Genomic DNA, 21,479 nt, shown 5'->3' on the forward strand with positions numbered 1-21,479 from the left:
ATGCATTGTCATGATGCAAGAGCCATGAATTGTTGGTGAAAAGTTCCGGTTGTCTAATTATTTTATGCAGCCTTTTCAGCACCTCCAAATAGCAAACTTGGTTAACTGTGTGTCCAGTTGGTACAAATTCATAATGAATAATCCCTGTGATATCAAAAATGGTTAGCAACATTGTTGCGACAAGTTCTCAAACTTAATTGTCAGACTTTGTAATTCACAATGTACACTTCCTTACAAGTTCCCACTGTTCTTTGTTATTTAGTGATGGGTCACAAGATAACATGCATTTGACTGCTTCTAATTTTATAAATCTCTGAGCAAAATGTTATCCATTCTTTACACTTACATCAAAGCCTATTCAAGTTATGGAAGAGAAACACAAGATAGTACTTTCGGTGTAAGTCTGTGTGATCCAATCAGGCCTGAAAGCTTATTCCCACAAGGGCAAAAGAACATATTTGTTTGTAATTTTTGTTGAGTTCAATTAAGTCAGATACTCAAAGTCTCTAACAGGCATTTTCTCTGATATTAGGATGCTAATCTAATATCCATTATTTCTTTTTTGTTTATATTATAGTTAAATGTATGCATTTTTTATAGATCTGAGTTTTAAACTTTTGAGTCAAGAACCATAATTAAGTTCATCTCCTGTTCCCTAGAGGAGTGTTTTCACAGAGTAGTGTCCTGGTAAATACTCATTTATTTGAAATGCATTGAGACTATTTTCTTTATTTTAATATACTTTATTTGAATTTACATTTGTCTTTATTGTAGTCTAAAATCATGATAAATACCATTAATTCCCTTACACCTAAAGATCTTTAGCAATGTCAAAATAACGTTCAATCCTAATGCTAAAAACAGAAATAAAATGTGTCTCTTGCTAATAGAAAGACATAACTCCAGTAAGAAAAAAAAATTATGACAACTGTATTTTTATTTTATTCAACTGAATTTATTTGGAACAATCCTGTTATGGAATTACTCGGTGATTTTTCTTGCTTTACTTATACTTTCCTGAAGAACATTATATATCAAGCAATGACATAGAGCCACCATTCATAAAATGAATTCCATAGATTTGTTTTGTACATCAATGGAATGAATTAAAACCATAATGATTATGGTTAACCAGAATGATTCTTATGCATAGACCTTCCACTCTGACTTCTCTACTTTTCATTATTATAGAGGAGCTCAGGGGTACCGGGAGAAGAATTACGATAAAAATATTGCCAGTTTTCTCCCAGTGTTGAATAAAATAGCTCTTCTTTCCCGTCTTAAGGCAGAGCTGAGATGGGGATTCTTCTGTGACTGTCATATGGAGGGAAAGTTGTCAGAGGAAACCTGTGAAGACTAAAGGAAGCAGTGAATGGGGCAAGGAAAAACCTGGCCAGAGATGGGGCTCTGGAAGAAAAGCTTCCATGTCATCTGCCAAGGCCCTATAAGAGGGTTTGGTTTTACAATCCATCAGTAAGTCCTGAGCTGCAGCCACGTCAGGGAGTGGGGTGGGACGCCCTGATTCCTAGGCAAATGTTCTTTACAGGAGGGGTCCCTGTGAATTAGGGACAGCCAATGCTCACAGCAGCTGGGGATGTGCACAACAACTCAGTAAAGAGAACTGGAAGGGCTTTGAAAATATCAAGAGCATCTAGAGTGGAAGAGAAGATGTCAGCAAAGCAATGACTAAAGTAAGAGGTGAAGATTTGGTTGTATATTATAAGTCTGTAGAATTGAGAAGGGAGCTGATAGGAGCACAGAGTGTATATATTCATTTTTTTCATTAGGAAGTCAATGTTTAAGTGACTCAGAACTTGCCATTTTCTGAAGATTAGCGTTTTAAGATAACCTCTGTATGACAACTGTTTCTGTGGCAACAAAAGTAAAAGAAAAGCTCAGATAAAATGCACTCAGATGTGGTTAGGTTATACCTGGGGAAATAATATTTGGTTTTGCCAAGGGTTCTTCTTTAGGAGAAAATAAATACCTTATGTACTTCCGTATTTATATAAATGTTTTTAATTATTTTATTTATGCTTATGAGTTAAAAGTTAACTCTAGAAATCAATAATGATATCCACATGCAAAATAATACCCTGGAATGGGATCGTCGGTTTTGTTGACATTACGACAAACTTGCAATGACGAAGAGTTCTTGCCCTTCTAGGATGCATAACCATTGTAAATTTATTACTGGTATGTACCTTGTATCTGTTCTTGTGTTTTGTAATTATTTGTTACATAAGAGTTCTCATACCATAATGTTAAAATCTAAACACTAAAATTTCTTTATAATACAAAAAACAAGTACCTAAATGTAAACAGATAAAAATTTGAATTAAAAAATTAAAAACAGATTTTTTTCCCCTGAAAGTTTGGGCCAGAAACATGGGGGTGCATTATACACAGAAGCACATTATACACAGCCACATATGGTAAGTAAATAAATAAATACTAAAATAAATAAGACTTGGGGACCTCAGGCACACAGCTTAAAGATAATACTGATACACTTAGGTACAATGGAGGCCATTCAGGTCTTACGATGTTCAAAAGGAGTAAAATTTTACTTTGAAGTAAAATGCTACAATTGGATTAAGAACTTCAAATAGAGGATGAATCATACAAGTCAGAAAAAGAATGTATATGTCTTATATATCCCAATATGTGGAATAAAAACATAAAAGCCTATTTAAAGTTAGCTTTGCTACTCTTATGTTTGTGAGCACAGGGGATAATTGTTAGTCTTATATATAACCAGAAAGAATTGTTTTGTCTTTAGAATATGTGAATATTTAAAAGGGTGAAATCCATGATAATTAAAAAATACTTTAAAAAAATTTTTTTAAAACCTATTTACTCCAAAATACAAGTAAAAAATAAAAAAAATTAACATTTTACTAAATATATTTAAAACATGCATGTCAATTTTTCATTACTAAATACGTGTTTAAAGTTCATTACATTTAACATAATGTGTAGCTTAGATTTTCTCACTTTGCATGAATTCCTTGATATGCATGAAGATTTCCGATAAATTCTAACGAATGGCAAATGAAATAGCTAAGTTTAGCTAAATAATTTGAATAGAAAAAGTTATTTTAAAAATCATGGCAAATCATTTAGAGCATGAAATTACATGTAATACGCAATGTTATAAAGTGATTATATGATGTTATGCATGATTTCTTGAAGTTAAAAGTATTTATAGCTTACAAAGGGCTTCATACAGATGCATGAGGAGAAAAGTGACCTTAAAAAACTAACTGACCTACTTATTTTTTCCTTCCTGGATTATCATAATATTTAATGATGAAGCAACCAAGGATTTCAAACCAGATTCAATAGCAGTTTTTTACAAACTATAAATATACATATTGCCCTGGGTTTTTTTGTTGTTGTTTTTTTGCTTTGTTTTGTTTTGTTTTGTTTTGTGTGTGTGTGTTTGTGTGCGTGTGCATGTGTGTGTGTGTCTGTATGTAATCTTATTAATCTGAACTATGCTTCAGTCATCTTACTGTATTGTTGGGATGATAGTTGAGATGTAAGCCACTGTCACAAAGAGGAGAGGAGGTGCCACTGCTCTCGTTACTTGGCGCACCTACAGGAAACAAAAACACAATGCACCACTAGTCAGAATGAGAAACTGTTCTAAACTAATGTGTTCTACATTATATACGTGTACTTCAGCATACCCAATTTTATCAATTAAATAAGGTAATAAAATAAAATTATTGTACGTATATCAATGTAATTTTGCAAGTAAACTAACTGTCTAAGTTTATTAAGGCACTGAAAGAGAGCTGCAAGTCTTGATCATTGATTTCAGAACTTTGAAAGCTTTATTAAGGAAAATATATAACCTTATAGAAAGTAAGGCCATTATCCATAGTGGCTTGTACTTATGAACCATACTTATAATAGCTTTGTTTACCTACAAAGTTCTACATAATGTCATGTTTCAACCTACTGACAAATCCTATCATTAGATACCATAATTTTCCATGACGCAAAAAAAGTTTGCCTGTGCTCTGTCACTACAAATGCTCTTGGTATATACTATACTTGGAAGTACCCTCATTATTGCTATCTAATTTTTGTGAAACTGCAACTAAATACTTCATGTTAGATCTTAATGAGAAGCCTACTAATATCTATTTTTTAAAGAGAAAATGGGAGCCAAAGGTTTTTTTTATTTTCTAAGAGTCTATTATTTGGTTTTAGAATTAGAATACACATTTCTTGTTTTCTGTTTTATTTAACATTTTCTAGAAGCATTAAGTTTTCCGGAGTTGCTAATGTTCATGAATATAAGTTCTTAATTTAATTGACTCCCAAATTTTATTTGGAATATTATACTTAAATTAAAAAATCAGCATCATAGGTAAAACTCCTAACATATTAAACAATGAGTTCAAAAAATAATGATTTTGTTCACCTCTTTTATTACTCTAAAATTCTGTAGTTTTCATGATGCTAAGAAGGGACTCATATCCTTTTTTGCTATACCAGCATGGATACAGTTTTTCCACACTTTAAATCTTAAAGATTTCATACTTTGTTTTACTACATTTTCCTGTTGATGTTTATCTACATTTGTCTTATGAGACAATAATTTTAATACACACACATATTACTTGAATGCTTGTATGTTGTCACACAGCAGCCTATCCATGTCTGTCCCCTCGTACCTACCCCTAAAGAAAGGAGAGTCTGTGAGACTAATCCTTTCAGGGACTTTGCTTCATCTTTGTCCTTATACCTTATGTCTCCCTGTTTGGCCCCGGAGGATGGCTTGTTAGCCAATGATGAGTAAGATTCCCCACGGGGTGGGGGGGGTAGTGGAGGAAGAACCAACTCAAGAAAGGCACAGCCAAGTGGGGACCAACAGGAGAACCCAAGGGGTTGATAGAGGTGGGCATAGACCCCCACCTTCCCCCAGTTAAGGAGAGCTCCTGCCTTTGTGGCTGCATTCCTTCCCACAACCTGCTTGGGAAGAGATTCAATGGTGTAATAACATCAGTTCTCCTCTATCCATTTCAGTAAATTTCAGCATAAAGGTTTTGTCTCTTAGGGAGGTACATCCTGAAACTGACGGTTCAGCTGTTTGCAGGCAAGGGTAATTAGTTCAAATCAGTTTCTTAGTATAATGTGTGAAATTCAGAGACCTTGAAGAAAACAATGTTGCTTTCTTGTGTGTGCATCAATAAAAGCCACAAGGCGCAGGCCTGATTCGGGGCTTTCAGTTCTTTGAGGCTGTGAGACCCTTGGCCCCTGTTTCGTAACTTTCTTGATTTCTGTTTCTTACTTTCTTAATCCTTCGCCACCCCTTCTCGATCGCTCACTGCCTGTGTTGAGCTGGACGCGAAACTTATATCCATTTTGAATTGAATAAAATGAAAACGTAGCATATCAAATTCTGTGAATGCATATACAGCAGTCTTTTGAATAAAATTTAAAGATTTAAATGTATGCACAATAATAAGGTAGGCATAAATTCAAGGCTATATGCTTATATCTTAAGAGTTAGAAATGGAAGAGAAAGTTAAACAAATACAACACTGAAAATAATAAAATAAAAGTGGAAAGAAATGAAATAGAAACTAATACTCAAAAGTAACCAAGTCAAATGTGTGTTCTTTGAAAAGATTAATAAAATCTATAGTAAAAATTATCTAGTAAGAAACAGAAAAAATACATGTTACCAATATCAGGAGGCAGCATTACTACAAGCCAACACATATTAAAAGGAAAAATTAAAGGGTTTCATTAATAGTTTTATGAAAATACATAACACTGACAACTTAATTGCAGTGGACAAATACAATGAAAAAGCTCTTACTAAAACTTACAAAAGAAGAAAGTTAACAATATATTTACAAATTAAAACCTGTAATAATAATAATAAAAAAACCCACAGTACTTTATGACCTTGTGGTGTTTATCCTAAGAATGCAAGCTTGATTTGGCATTTAAAATCCACTTTTAAAAAGTCACCATATCCTTCTAAGATTCTGGCAGGTGGTGTGGAGGGATAGTCGTCTTGTGGCCGCCAGAGAGGAAGGAGCTTTGTATAATAATCCCATCATGTCCAGAGGCATCTGAGATGGACAGCTATTTGTACCATTCATCATGAGTTGTCCAGAAATGTAATTTCTCTGAGAAAAATTCAATCAACAATGCACCTTCCTATTTAAGATAATGACGTCATAGGAAGGGCGGCAGCTAGACGCACTTTCTGAGTTCTCCTCCGAATCTTATTACAAACGGGACCTATAACCCATCAAAGAACTCTTTGCTCATCACACAGAACAGCTAAGAGACTCATGGATTACTTGAAGCTAAGGATTACTTGAAGGTGCGCTAATTGGGCAAGCAGGGGAAGGAAGGAAGGGAGCAGAGTGAAAACTCGAGGCCCACAGCGGCATCCCGGCCCGCGGCGGTGGTGGCGGCAATGGCGAAAACCGCGGTGGCACCCGCAGTTCCGGGCACGCTCGGGATCCCAGGGCGGAACAGAGAGCACAGAGACCAGGAGGTGGGCTCTTTCCCTGCGTCCCACAGCTGATTTCTCCCGCCGGGAGGGCGGCCAGTGGGCCCTAGTGCAGACAAAGAACACAGACTCCATACCTGGACCCCTCCCCGGCCCCGCTCTTCCAATCCTACCCCCGCCCTTCCAGAGACTTAAACTGGCCCCTGAACTGAGGAGTAGTGTCAGATTACAGAGGAGCCTTAGTGCTCAGGCTCTGGGAAGCCTGGCAGGCAGTCCTGACCCAGAGAAGAGGCTGGGAAGAGTGTGATTTTGGCTGGGCTAGGAGAGAAGAGACTCCTCCACCTCCAGCCACCACCTTTTCTGGCCTACGGGAAGAGGGTGACGTGAGGCTGGGCTGGGAGAGAGAAGACCCCTCCATCCCCAGCCCCCACACTTTCTGGCCTGCCTAGGGCGGGTCAAGTGCAACTGCCGAGACACTCTCAGGGATCAGCAGTAAGGCAGACACAGCTCTGGGCTTTCAGCAGCTCAGAAATCTCCCGCCCGCAACCCCCCATACACATACACACACACTGAAGAAGTGCCCTAAGACTCAGGAGTACTGGACACAGGGCTGGTGGTGCTACTCTCAGTGTGCATATATGCAGGCAAGGGCAGAAACTGCACTGACTTTGTAAAAACTATCATCCAAACCTCTCATGCCCACGCATTTAAATCTACAGCCCCAAAGTCACTCTGGGCACCAGGTGACCAGCTCTGCCTGCGCAATAAGCAGGGGGCACTTTGGTACAGCAGAGGACAACCTGGACGTTACTTGGTGCGCTTAAGCCAAGACTGGCACAGCTTTTTGTTTTGCTTTTTTTTGTTTTGTTTTGCTTTGTCTTTATATCTTTGATGTCCTTGACTGTGTCGAGTGGGGGTTATCGGGTGTTTTTACATGTGAATGTATTTGATTTTTTCTTTGTTGCTGTTGTTGTTGTTGTGCTTGGTGATTTGCTTTGTTCTGAAACTGCCCTACCAGGGCCCAGCTTAAGAGGCACAAGATTCAACATATCCAGAGGCCAACTCCAGACCAAACCAGAGTGCTACTGGGTTTCACATACAAGTCACACACCCAGAGGGAATTCTCTGAAGGCACTAGAGCCCATAGAGGCCAAACCACATTTAAGTGGTCAACCCTCACGCAGCAGAACGCCCTGCGGGGGGCAGAGCCAAGTCTCACAAGGAGTCAGCCCAGGAGTTAACCCCACCTACTCACAAGCAAAAAGCAATTAAAGATCTTCTTGAACAGGACAATATACACAACACAAGAGTCACCTTTGGAGCACATGCAGAGGGGAAGAACAAAGTAGTGCAAGTCAAATATAAAGGACACATACTACATAAGATAACCTAGCAAGAACTAAGAACTCTAGGGGATCTACCTAATACATCAAAGCAAACACAGAGAGTCAGTCAGAATGGGGAAACAAAGATACAGGTCCCAAATAAAAGAACAGAAGAAACCTCTACAACTGGAACCAAATGAAGCAGAGGTAACCAATCTTTCAGAGACAGAGTTCAGAACACTGGTGATAAGAATGTTTAAGGAGCTTAGAGAAGATATAAAGAAGGATGTAGAAATCATAACGAACAACCCGTTAGAACTAAAGAACACAATTACCGAAATTAAGACCTCACTTGAAGGAATTACCAGCAGGTTAGATGAAGCAGAGGATCGAATCAGCGACTTAGAAGACAAGGTAGCAGAGATCAGACAAACGGAACAACAGAAAGAAAAAAGAGTAAAAAACAATGAGGATGGCTTAAGAGACCTCTGGGATAACATCAAGAGCAACAACATGCGCATCACAGGAATACCAGAAGGTGAATAGAGGAAGCAAGGGATTGAGAACATATTTGAAGTAATAATGTCCAAAAACTTCCCCAACCTGATGAAGGAAACCAACATACAAGCCAAGGAAGTGCAGAGAGTTCCAACCAGGATAAACCTAAACAGGTCCACACCAAGACACATTATACTTAAAATGGCAAAGCTTAAAGACAAAGAGAGAATACTAAAAGCAGCAAGAGACAGACAGAGGGTTACATACAAGGGAACTCCCATAAGACTATCAAATGACTTTTCTACAGAAACATTGAAGGACAGGAGGGAGTGGCAGGAGATACTCAAAGTGATGGAAAACAAAGACATACAACCTAGATTGCTTTATCCAGCAAGGCTATCATTTAAATTTGATGGAGAGATAAAGAGCTTTCCAAAAAAAAAATAAGCTAAAGGAATTTATTACCACCAAGCCAACATTGCAAGAAATACTAAAAGGACTTCTGTAAATAGAAGAAAGACCAAAACATCCTAACTACAAATTTAAAAACGGCAATAACTATGTACCTATCAATAATCACTTTAAATGTAAACGGATTAAATGCTCCAATCAAGAGACATAGGGTGGCTGACTGGATAAGAAAGCAAGACCCTTGTATATGCTGTATACAAGAGACTCACCTCAGAAAAAAGACACACACAGGCTGAAAGTGAAGGGTTAGAGTAAGATATTTCATGCAAATGGCAATGAGAAAAAAAAACTGGAGTTGCAATACTTATATCTGACAAAATAGACTTTAAAATGAAGAATATATTAAAAGATAAAGATGGGCACTATATAATAATAAAGGGATCGATCCGACAAGAGGACATAACCCTAGTAAACATGTATGCACCCAACATAGGAGCACCTAAATATATAAAACAGGTACTGACTGACATAAAGACAGAGATCAACAGTAACACTATCATAGTAGGGGACTTCAACACACCTCTGACAACAAGGGACAGGTCTTCCAGACAGAAAATCAATATGGAAACAACAGCCTTAAATGATACATTGGACCACTTGGATTTAATCGATATTTTCAGAACATTTCACCCCAATGCTGCAAAATACACGTTTTTCTCAAGCGCACATGGAACATTTTCCAAGATAGACCATATGTTAGGCCACAAAACAAGTCTTGATAAATTTAAGAAAATTGGACTCATACCAATTGTCTTCTCTGATCACAATGCTATGAAATTAGAAATGAACTACAGGAAAAAAACTGGAAGACACACCAATTCATGGAGGCTGAATAACTTATTACTAAATAATGAATGGGTCAAGCAGGAGATCAAGGAAGAAATCAAAAGATATCTCGAGACAAACGAAAATGAAAACACGACGACCCAAAATCTATGGGATGCCGCGAAAGCAGTCCTAAGAGGGAAATTCATAGCTTTGCAGGCCTATCTAAAGAAACAAAAAACATCACTAATCAACAGTTTATCTTCACACTTAAGGGATCTGGAAAAAGAACAGCAAAATAATCCCAAAGGGAGCACAAGGAAGAAGATAATAAAGATCAGAGCAGAAATAAATGAAATAGAAACCAGAAAAACAATACAAAAGATCAATGAATCCAAGAGTTGGTTCTTAGAGAAGATAAACAAAATTGATAAACCTTTAGCCAGACTCATTAAAAAAGAGAGAGAGAGGACCCAAATTAATAAAATCAGAAATGAAAGAGGAGAAGTGACAGCGGACACCACAGAAATACAAAAAGTTTTAAAAAGTTACTATGAGCAACTATATGCCAACAAATTTGACAATCTGGAAGAAATGGACAATTTTCTAGAGGCATACAACCTTCCAAGCCTAACTCAAGAAGAAACAGAAAACCTGAATACACTGATTATCACCAGGGAAATTGAATCAGTAATCAACAATCTCCCAACAAACAAAAGCCTTGGACCAGATGGCTTTACAGGTGAATTTTACAAAACGTTCAAAAAAGAATTATCACCTATTCTCCTCAAGCTCTTCCAAAAAATCCAGAAGGAGGGAAGACTCCCAAACACTTTTTACGAAGCCACTATCACCCTGATCCCAAAATCAGACAAAGACACCACAAAAAAAAGAAAACTACAGGCCGATATCTCTACTGAACATAGATGCAAAAATCCTCATCAAAATATTAGCGAACAGAATTCAGCAATACATTAAAAAGATCATACACCATGATCAAGTGGGATTCATCCCTGGTATGCAAGGGTGGTTCAACATCCGCAAATCAATTACTGTGATACACCACATTAACAAAATGAAAAATAAAAATCACATGATCATATCAATAGATGCAGAAAAAGCATTTGATAAAATTCAACAGCCATTTATGATAAAAACCCTTAAGAAAGTGGGAATAGAGGGATCATATCTCAACATAATAAAGGCCATATATGACAAACCCACAGCTAACATCATACTCAATGGGGAAAAGCTAAAACCATTCCCCCTAAGATCAGGAACAAGGCAAGGTTGCCCACTATCTCCGCTTCTATTCAACATAGTGCTGGAAGTTCTAGCCACAGCAATCAGACAAGAAAAAGAAATAAAAGGCATCCAAATTGGTAAGGAGGAAGTAAAATTATCATTGTATGCAGATGATATGATACTATATATAGAGAACCCTAAAGACTCCACCAAGAAGCTATTAGAGCTGATAGATGAATTTAGTAAAGTAGCAGGATACAAAATTAATATTCAGAAATCAGTTGCATTTGTATATACCAATAATAAAACATCAGAAGGAGAAATTTAAAAAAAATCCCATTTACAATTGCTCTAAAGACTATATTTTTACCTGGGAATAAATTTAACCAAAGAAGTAAAAGATCTGTACTCAGAAAATTATAAGACACTGAAGAAAGAAATGAAAGAAGATATAAATAGATGGAAACACATATCATGTTCATGGATAGGAAGAATTAATATAGTTAAAATGTCCATACTGCCTAAGGGAATATACATATTCAACGCAATTCCTATCAAACTACCAACGACGTTTTTCACAGGAATAGAACATATAATCCTAAAATTTATATGGGACCATAAAAGACCCCGAATAGCCTCAGCAATCTTGAGAAATAAGAACAAAGTGGGAGGTATAACAATACCTGACTTCAAATTATACTACAAGTCTACAGTAATCAAAACAGCATGTTACTGGCATAAAAACAGACATAGATCAATGGAACAGAATAGAGAGTCCAGAAATAAATCCATGCCTATATGGCCACTTAATCCTAGACAATGGAAGCAAGAATGTACGATGGAGTAAAGAGAGTCTATTCAATAAATGGTGCTGGGAAACCTGGACAGACACATGCAAAAAAATGAAGCTGGACCACCTCCTTACACCATATACAAAAATAAATTCAAAATGGCTTAAAGACTTAAATGTAAGATCTGAAACCATAAAATACCTGGAAGAAAATATAGGAAAAAACTTCACAGACATTACCCGGAGTAAGATATTTACTGATATATCCCCTCGCGCGAGAGAAATAAGAGAAAAAATAAACATGTGGGATTATATCAAACTAAAAAGTTTTTTCACAGCAAAGGAAACCATCAATAAAACAAAAAGGGATCCTACTGAATGGGAAAAGATATTTGACAATGATATATCTGATAAGGGATTGATATCACAAATCTATGAAAAACTCACTCAACTCAACTCCAAAAAAACAAACGACCCAATTAAAAAATGGGCAGAGGACTTGAAGAGACATTTTTCTAAAAAGGACATACAGATGGCAAACAGACATATGAAGAAATGCTCAACCTCACTAACCATTAGAGAAATGCAAATAAAAACCACAATGAGATACGACTTCACTCCAGTCAAAATGGCTATCATCAATAAATCAACAAACAACAAGTGCTGGCGCGGATGTGGAGAAAAGGGAACGCTTGTGCACTGTTGGTGGAATTGCAGATTGGTGCAGCCACTATGGAAAACAGTATGGAGGTATCTCAAAAATCTGAAAATGGAACTACCCTATGATCCAGTAATTCCACTCCTAGGTATCTATCGGGAGAAATCCAAAACTCCAATTCAAATATCTTTATGCACTCCTATGTTTATTGCAGCACTATACACAATAACTAAGGCATGGAAACAACCGAAATGCCCATCGGTAGATGACTGGGTTAAGAAACTGTGGTACATTTATACGATGGAGTATTACGCAGCCATAAAGAAGAAAGAAATCTTACCATTTGCAACAACATGGATGGACCTAGAGAACATTATGTTAAGTGAAATAAGTCAGACAGAGAAAGATAAGTACCATATGATCTCACTTATATGCGGAATCTAAAGAAAAGAATAAGTGAATGAACTAATCAGAAACAGTGTTGGAGACAAAGAGGAAAAACTGAGGGTTTTTAGATGGGCGGGGGGGTTGTGGGTAAAGGGGAAGGTGAGGGGATTAGAAAACAATCAGTAACCACAAGATGGCCACGGGGTTTGAAAATTGATCTGGGGAACGTAATTTAATGGTTACCAGAGGGTAAGGGGGTTGGGGGGTGGGAGATGAGTGTAAGGGGTATCAAATATGTGGTGGTGGAAGGAGAACTGACTCTGGATGGTGAACATATAATGTAATTTATAGATGATGTGATACAGAATTGCACACCTGAAATCTATGTAATTTTACTAACAACTGTCACCCCAATAAATTTAAAAATAAATAAATTAATTTAAAAAAAAAGTCACCATATCGACAGAATAAAAAAATAAAAAAATATATCTCGATAGATTTTTTAAAATTGAGACAATTCAACATCAACTTATATTTAAAAAAAAAGAAAGACAGAAAACAAAAGAAAAATCCTCAGTGACCAAGGAATAGAAGGGCACTTCCTCAATCTAATAAAGGGCATCTGTGAACACCTATAGCTAAGATCATACTTAACAGTAAGAGACTGAAAATTTCCCCTCTGACGTCCTGAGCAAAAGAAGGATGTCAGCTTTCAATATTTTATTCAACATTTAACTGGAGGTCCTAGCCATTGCAATAGGAAAGAAAAAGGGATTAGCATATACTTTGGAAATGAATAAGGCAAACTCATTACTTGCAGATGACATAATATTATATGTAGAAAATTTTAAAGAATGTACAAAATGTTCTATTAAAATTAATAAGAAAATTAAGATATGTTGCAGAATATACAATATGTAAAATTGTATTTCTATATGTTAGCAACAGAATTAGAAATTAAAGTATATAAATGCCATTTACAATAAAATAGAAAAACAAACTGCTTAAAAATAAATTTACTGACAGATATGCAAGACTTCCCCACTGAAACACTAAAATATTGCTGAGAAAAATTAAAATATAAATAAATGGAAAGGCATATAATGTTCATGGATTAAAAGATTTAAAGTTGTTAAGGGACTTAATCCTTCAAAATTGTCTATAAATTCAATTTAGTCTCATTTACAATCATAATAGGTTTATTTCAATAGAAATTGACAAGCTGTTTCTAAAATGTATGTAGTAATGTAAAGGATTTAGAATAACCAACTGATCTTCAAATTTTGCAAGGTTGAAGAACCTATCCTAGGGGATGTTTTAAAGACATTATAGGCATACCTCAGAGATATTGTGGGTTCAGTTCTAAACCACTGCAATAAAGTGAGTACATATAATGTTATGTTTATACTACTGTAGTCTATTAAGTTTGCATTAACATTATGCCTAAAAAATGTACACACCTTAATAAACAATATTGCTAAAAAATGCTAACCATCATCTGAGCCTTTAGCAGGTTGTAATCTTTTTCATTAGTGGAGGATCTTGTCTCAATATTGTTAGCTGCTGAATGATCAGGGTGGTGGATGCTAAAGATTGGGGTTTCTGTGGCAATTTCTTAAAATAAGATGAAGTTGACTCTGACATTAATTGACTCTGCCTTTCATGAATTATTTGTCCATGGCATGAAATGTTTGATAGTAGTATTTTACCCACAGTAAATCCTACTTCAAAATTGAAGTCAATCTTCTCAAATTCCACTGCTGCTTTCCAGACTACATTTATATAATATTCTAAATCCATTGTTGTCATTTCAACATTATTCACAGCATCTTCACCAATTGTAGGTTGATTTCAAGATAACACTTCCTTTGCTCATTCATAAGAAGCATGTCCTCAATGATAAAAGTTTTATCATGAGAATGCAGCAATTCAGTCACATGTTCAGGCTCCACCTCTAATTCTAGTTCTCTTTCTATTTCTAACACATCTGCAGTTACTTCTTCCACTGAAGTGTTGAACCCCTCAAAGTCATCTACAAGGGTTGGCATCTTCTTCCAAATTCCTGTCAATGTTCATAGTTCAACCTCTTCCTATGTCTCCTAAATGCTTTTCAATGGCATCTAGACGGGCAAGTCTTCTTCCGAAAGTTTTCAGTTTACTTTCTCTAGCTCCATCAGAGGAATCACAATCCATGACAGCTATAGCCTTATGAAATGTATTTCTTAAATAGTAAGACTTTAAACTCAAATTTCCTCCTTGAAACGTGGGCTGCAGAATGGAAGTTGTGTTACCACACATGAAAACATTAATTTTGTTGTATATCTCCATCAGAGCTCTTGGGTGACTGGGTGCATTGCCAATATGCAGTAATATTTTGAAAGGAATCTTTTTTTTTTCTTTTTTTTTTCTGAGCAGTGCATCTCAACAGTTGACTTAAAATATTCAGTAAATAAAAACAGATGTGCTGTCATCTGGGTTTTGTTGTTCCATTTATATAGAGCACAGGAAGAGTATATTTAGAATAATTTTTAAGATTTATAGGATTTTTTCAGAATGGCAATAAGTATAAGCTTCAATATAAACTCACCAGCTGCATTAGCCCTTAACAAGATATTCATCCTGTCCTTTGAAGATCTGAAGCCAGATATTGACTTCTCTTCTCTACTTATGAAAGTTTTAATGGCATCTACTTCCAATATAAGTCTATTTCATTTACATTGACAAACTGTTGTTTAGTGTAGCCACCTTCATTAATTATCTTAAAGTCTCCTTATAACTTGCAGCAGCTTCTACATCACCATGTGTTGCTTCACCTTGTACCTTTATGTTTTGGAGCTATCTTCTTCCTTAAATCTCATGAATCAACCTCTGCTAGCTTCAACTTTTTTTCCTGAAGATTTCTCACCTCTCTCAGTCATACAATTGAGAAGAACTAAGGTTTTCCTCTGGATTAGGCTTTGGTTTAAGTGAATGTTGTGACTGGCTTGACTTATTTCCAGAATATTCTCCATGTAAAATGGCCATCAGCTGTGGCTAGTTGGCCATCAGCTGTAGCCGGTTAGCCAATTGGCCACTGATATAACTGCCGTTGCTGCGCTGGGGAGGGGAGTCGGTTGGTTGGCAGGCAGAAAAGCGGACAGCAGGTTGCAGGTCATGTGACTCCAGCCTCCAGTGGGACTACAGTGCCACCAGTGAGACTATAGTGTGGTATGACTCCCCTACTTATGGCTCCGTGGGTATTTGTTTTTGGTCTAGCCATATCCTGCATTCTTATGTGTGGAACGGGAGCTGAGACACCGCAGGCCGCCCCGCACGAAACATGGCGCAGAGAGCAGGATCTCCCACATGACAAATGGCGCAGCGATCAGGGTGTGGTGCTGGCCAAGTCCTACCGAAGGATGGTGGAGCAGTTTGTGCATGTGAAAGCTCAGCTGCGGGAGGCCCGTGAGGAGCGACACCGGGAACGGGAGGCGTGGTCTGCCTGGGAGACTCACACCTCCGGATGGCACGCCGCCCTGTTGGCCAGAGCAACTGTCGTCTTCCTTTTGGTGGCCTGCTGCTGCCATGGGCTCCTAGAGTTGTGGACAGCTTACACGGAGGCCTCCACCTACTCAGACACCTGGCACAGAAAGCAGGATTCCAACCAGGTAGGAATGGAGTCTGACTCTGGGCAGGAGGATGTGTGGCCCCCACACAGTTTGTGGTGTCCGGTGGCCACTGTTCTCAGGAGTTGAAGCCCCAAGTAGGGGTGGGAGGACATGGATGGCTCTCCGGTCAGGGTTGACAGGGCCCTGCAGGCTCTGGCTGAGCGGTTGCTGGAAGAGGCGAAGGCTACAGCCAGGCGTGTGGGCTGGATGTTCCTCACGGCTTTGAGTCTCAACATGGAAAATGCACCTAATGAAATAGCCCAGATGCCAGACCAGGTGTCCTGGTTGGAGGCTCTGGAAGCCCTGGTCCGCCTGTTAGAAGAGGGGCCCCATAGTGGAGACTCTGAGGCAGAGGTGGAGGAAGCCAGTGAAGACAATGTAGCTCCCAACCCCAAGCCCAGCCAATCTTGAAGCAAAGGGTAAAACGTGAGCAACCTTTGGGCCCCCAGGGGCATTGCTGCAGGCAACCCAGCTGAGACTAAGTTCACAACCTACACCCCTTACACTCCCACTGAGTTGCAGGAGCTGGGGAGGCGGTATCGACAGCGACCTGGAAGGCGAGTATCGGCTTGGCTATTACGTTTATAAGATAAGGGAGCATTATCTGCTCCCCAGATGAGATGAAAAAGCTAGCCTTTGTGACAGTGCATCAGTCCCTGCGACAAAGGTTACAGAATTGCCATAGGTTGGCCCAAAACCAGGGCAACCGTTCTCTAATGGAGTGGCTCACTGCTGCGGTACACACAGTATGGGGACAGGCTGGTGAGCTGCCAAACACTGTGAGTTAATGGCAGTCATATACGGAACTTACTCAAATCATCCGTGAAATGGGTATGAGACATGCTATTTTCAACCCTAATATGCAAGGGCCGGATGACGAGCTTTTTACAGCCAGCATGAGAGATCTGGTTTTGTATACTGCCCCTGCGAGTGCTTTTGGATCCTTGGTCACCATTCTTACGTCCTATGTGGGGCGGCAGATCCATGAAGTTACAATTGCCATGGCCACTCTAGGGGATGTTGGAAGCCGGAAGCGAAGGAAGTTAAGACAGGAGGTCTGAACAGTTGAGACCTGGAAGCCCAAATCAAAAGTAAAGGGGCAAGGTCGGGGGCCTCAGAGAGTAACACACATACAGATGTGGTGTGATCTCGTGGCAGCAGGGGTTGATCAGGAAAAAAATAGACCAACAACCCAATGCACTCTTTTTGGAACTTTGGCAATAGTTGCGTCCAGAACAGCAATTCCGGAGAAGCCTAAAGGAGAAGTCTGGGAAAGCGTGACCTGTGGCCCTCCAGGACTTCATGCAGCTGCCTGAGGCCGATTCCCTTCAGCTTGATTAGGGGTCGGGCCAAGGTACCCGGTCAGAGGGGACGAGCAGGGACCGGAGGCCCCACGTGGACCTGTCCGTACATTGGTCCCCTTCTGATGTGCAGAGGGATTTAGCCCTAGTTGACACTGGCACAGACTGCAGTCTTGTTTATGGGAATCCAGAACTGTTCCCCCACCAGCAATCTGCATTGATTGCTACGGGGGAAAGACTGTGACTGTAAAAGCTGTTTCCTTCCCACTGGGTATAAGAAGGCTTCCCCCTCGTACCCACAAGCTTTATGTCTCCCCCGTTCCAGAGTATATTCTAGGGTAGGAGAGTTCCGTCTCCGGATCCGGGTGGTGAAAGCGGTGACACACGAGCATGTTCGCCACCTGCCTCAAGTGTTTCCACAGCCCTGGTGCGTGGTTACAGTGCCACAGTACCACCTGCCAGGAGGAGACTGGTGGTACCCTAAGAAGCCCAGGTAGTCTGGCTGTGCCCAGAAGGACTTGTGGTGCCCTGAAAAACCCTGGCTGTGTCCAGAGAGCCTGGCTGTGTCCAGGATATTGCATATACCTCCAGGGTCCTCGCACAGGGACCCTTGCGGAAGATGCTTGTCACGTAGATTGTGAGGTGAGACCCTGGAGGGGTGGAGAGTGGAGACAGAGCCCCAGAGAGCAGTTTCCAGGGTCTCGGCCTCACGTGGGGGAGGTGCTGGCTCGGGTATAGATGGCCGTCGGCTGTGGGCTGTGGGTAGTTGGCCATCAGCTGTAGCCATTTAGCCAATTGGCCACTGATATAACTGCCGCAGCTGTGCTGGGAGGGGAGTTGGTTGGTTGGCAGGCAGAAAAGCAGGCAACAAGTTGCAGGTCATGTGACTCCAGCCTCCAGTGGGACTATAGTGCCACCAGTGAGACTATAGTGGTATGACTCTCCTACCTATGGCTCCATGGGTGTTCCTTTTTGGCCTAGCCACATCCTGCATTCTTATGTGGGGAGCGGGAGCTGAGACCCCGCAGGCCGCCCCGCACGACAACTTTGTTGTCATTTATGTGATCACTGGAGTAGCACTTTGAATTTCCTTCAAGAACTTTTCCTTGGTAATTTGGTTAACTGCTTGGTGCAGGAGGCCTACCTTTCATCCTTTCTTGACTTTCAACAGGCTTCCCTCACTAAGCTTAGTCATTTCTAGATTTTTACTTAAAGTGAGAGATATGTGACTGTTCTTTTCACTTAACTCTTTGAGGCTATTGTGGGGTTATTAATTGGCCTAATTTTAATATTTTGTGTCTCAGAGAATAGGGAGGCCTGAGAAAAGGAAGAGAAATGAGGGAACAGCCAGTCAGGTAGAGCAGTAAGAACACACATGACATTTATCAGTTAAGTTCACCATGTTATATGGGCATGGTACATGGAGCTCCAGAACAGTTACAGTAACATCAAAGATTACCAATCACAGATCACCATAAGAAATATAATAATAATAAAAAGGTTTGAAATATTGTGAGAATAACCAAAATTTGACAAAGAGACAAGAAGTGAGCAATGTTGTTGGAAAAATTACACTAATAAATTTATTTGATGCAGGGTGGCCACAAACTGTCAATTTGTAAAAAAATACAGTATCTCTGAGGCTCAAACAATAATGAGTATGCCTGTAATGATATAATAATTATCAGTGTGGTTTTGCTGAAAAAGTAGACACATAAATTCATGGAAATAAGAAAATGATTCCTTGATTCTTCATTCATACCTCAAACACAAAAAAGTAAATAATATGAGATGGATTATAAACTTAAATATAAAAGCCAATGCTCTAAACCTTCTAAGAAAAATTTAGGAAAATATCTTCGTTACTTTGGGGTAAGCCATTATTTTTCACAGAAGATACAGAAAGGAATAAGTATATATAACAAAAATTACAATAACAGAATGGTAAATCAGACTTTATCAAAATTAAAAATTGAGATAGAGGTCAAGATGGTGGAGTAGATAAATGCTATACTCGCCTCCTCCCATGACCACATCAGTTGTAATTTACAACTAAATTATAGAACAACCATCTTTGAGAACCACCTAAACACTAGCTGAAAAACTCCCATAACAAAGGCTATAAAGAAGAAGCCACATTGAGACTATTAGGAGGGGTGGAGAAGTCAAACCAGTTGGTCCCACACCCATGTGTATCAGTTAAGAGAAAGAAGGGATACCTCAGCTGCAATGGTTTCCCCACGAAAAGTGGGGGGTCCTAGCCCTAAACTGGGCTCCCCAGCTCAGACCACTAGTGTCAGAAAGAAGAGTCCACACAACATCTGAATGTGAAAATCAGCAGGGATTCTGTCCAGGAGATGAAGAGTTGCTGGCATTCCAGGTGCTCTTCTTAAAAGACTCAAGCATGGACTTACTTACTGACCAAATGACTCACTATGAGCTCCAGGGGCAGCAACTTGAAAAGCTCCAGGAATATACAGGGAAGAACTGAGTTGTCTGGCTTCAGGGAAAGGGATAAGAGGGGCAGATTTGGCTGGGATGGAAATGCTGGCAGCTGCCTTTTTTCCTTTGTTTAGCTTCCCTACCACATAGCCAGCAGGGACTAGAGAGCACCAAATCTGAGACTCCATCAAACTGGCTAATAATGCTAACTCCACTATGGTGATTCCCTGAGAACCCTCTCCAACAACTCACGCACAGGTCTGAATTTTTCCTCACAAGTAGTTAGGTTTGACCCATGAGGCTGACTTCCTTACAAGCTCTGAAAGGAGCACAAACTTCCAACAAGCAGCAACTGGCCTCAGTGTGCCTTGTGCTACATGCTAATAGGCCCTATCCTGGCATGAGTGGAAGCCAATATCATTTCACAACACATCCTCTCTTTGGTGGCTCCAAGCCTAGTACAGTCAGCTATCAGGCACAGATCACTTTGCAGCTTCTATTTGGTGATATTGGGCTTGGCACAGGCAGTGGCAGTCCTGAAATTTCACCATAGGCCATCACAAGAGGCCTGTGAACAAACACACCCGATGAGCAGCTTCAAACCAAGAAGAGTACCACCCAATTAGCTCCACAAATGACACACTCATAGGGTAGACTCAGAAGGTATCAGAGCCCCACTACAGAGAATCCCAATCCATGGTGTCTGCCCCCACACAACAGTTCATCTGCTATAGTCACAGCCAGTCCTCATGACCAGGCAGCCGGAGGGTGAATTCCACCAACTGAGATGTCAAAAGCAATCAAGGCTCAACTGCAGTGTTTCCCCGAAAATAAGACCTAGCTGGACCACCAGATCTAATGCGTCTTTTGGAGTAAAATTTAATATAAGACCCAGTCTTATTTTACTATAATATAAGACTGGGTCTTTAATATAATATAATACAAAGTCTTGTATTAATTTTTGCTCCACAAGACACATTAGAGCTGATTGTCCAGTTAGGTGTTATTTTCAGGGAAACAGGGTATAATAGAAGGGCAAAAATAATTCACACAAAGCCCCCTGGAGCACCTGGCTCAGGTGACCAGGAAGAGTGTAACACTGAGCCTCATGGGACACCTACTCGAAAAAGCCATGCTGCCAAGACTGGGAGATGTAGCACATCTAGCTAATATGTAGAAATAAACCAAAGAAGGCAAAAATGAAGCGATAAAAAAAACATGATCCAAGTAAAAACAGGATAAAACTTCAGGAAAAGAACTAAATGAAATGGAGGGAAGACATCTACCAGGTACTGGGTTCAAAACACTGGTTATACGATGCTCAATGAACTTAGGAGAAGAACAGATGAACTCAGTGAGAATTTACACAAAGAGAAAGAAGCAATAAAAAAGAACCAGTCATAAATGATGACTACAATAACTGAAAGGAAGAATACATTAGAAGGAATCAACAGCACATT

The 21,479-nt window shown here is 39.4% G+C and overlaps 1 protein-coding gene and 1 pseudogene across 2 annotated transcripts in view; both read right to left on the reverse strand.

The window, feature by feature from the left end:
• Positions 1-21,479, reverse strand: part of SNTG1 (syntrophin gamma 1) — a 468,529-nt gene that overhangs the window by 312,898 nt on the left and 134,152 nt on the right. For both annotated transcript variants that reach the window (XM_033126633.1, XM_033126632.1), the window contains one exon: positions 3,519-3,601. In XM_033126633.1, the coding sequence (XP_032982524.1) occupies positions 3,519-3,601 (83 nt within the window). The remainder of the gene's footprint in view (positions 1-3,518; positions 3,602-21,479) is intronic.
• Positions 14,136-20,207, reverse strand: LOC117034158 (tigger transposable element-derived protein 1-like; annotated as a pseudogene).

This window comes from Rhinolophus ferrumequinum, chromosome 14 (assembly GCF_004115265.2).
Source record: "Rhinolophus ferrumequinum isolate MPI-CBG mRhiFer1 chromosome 14, mRhiFer1_v1.p, whole genome shotgun sequence".
Classification (NCBI taxonomy): domain Eukaryota; kingdom Metazoa; phylum Chordata; class Mammalia; order Chiroptera; family Rhinolophidae; genus Rhinolophus; species Rhinolophus ferrumequinum.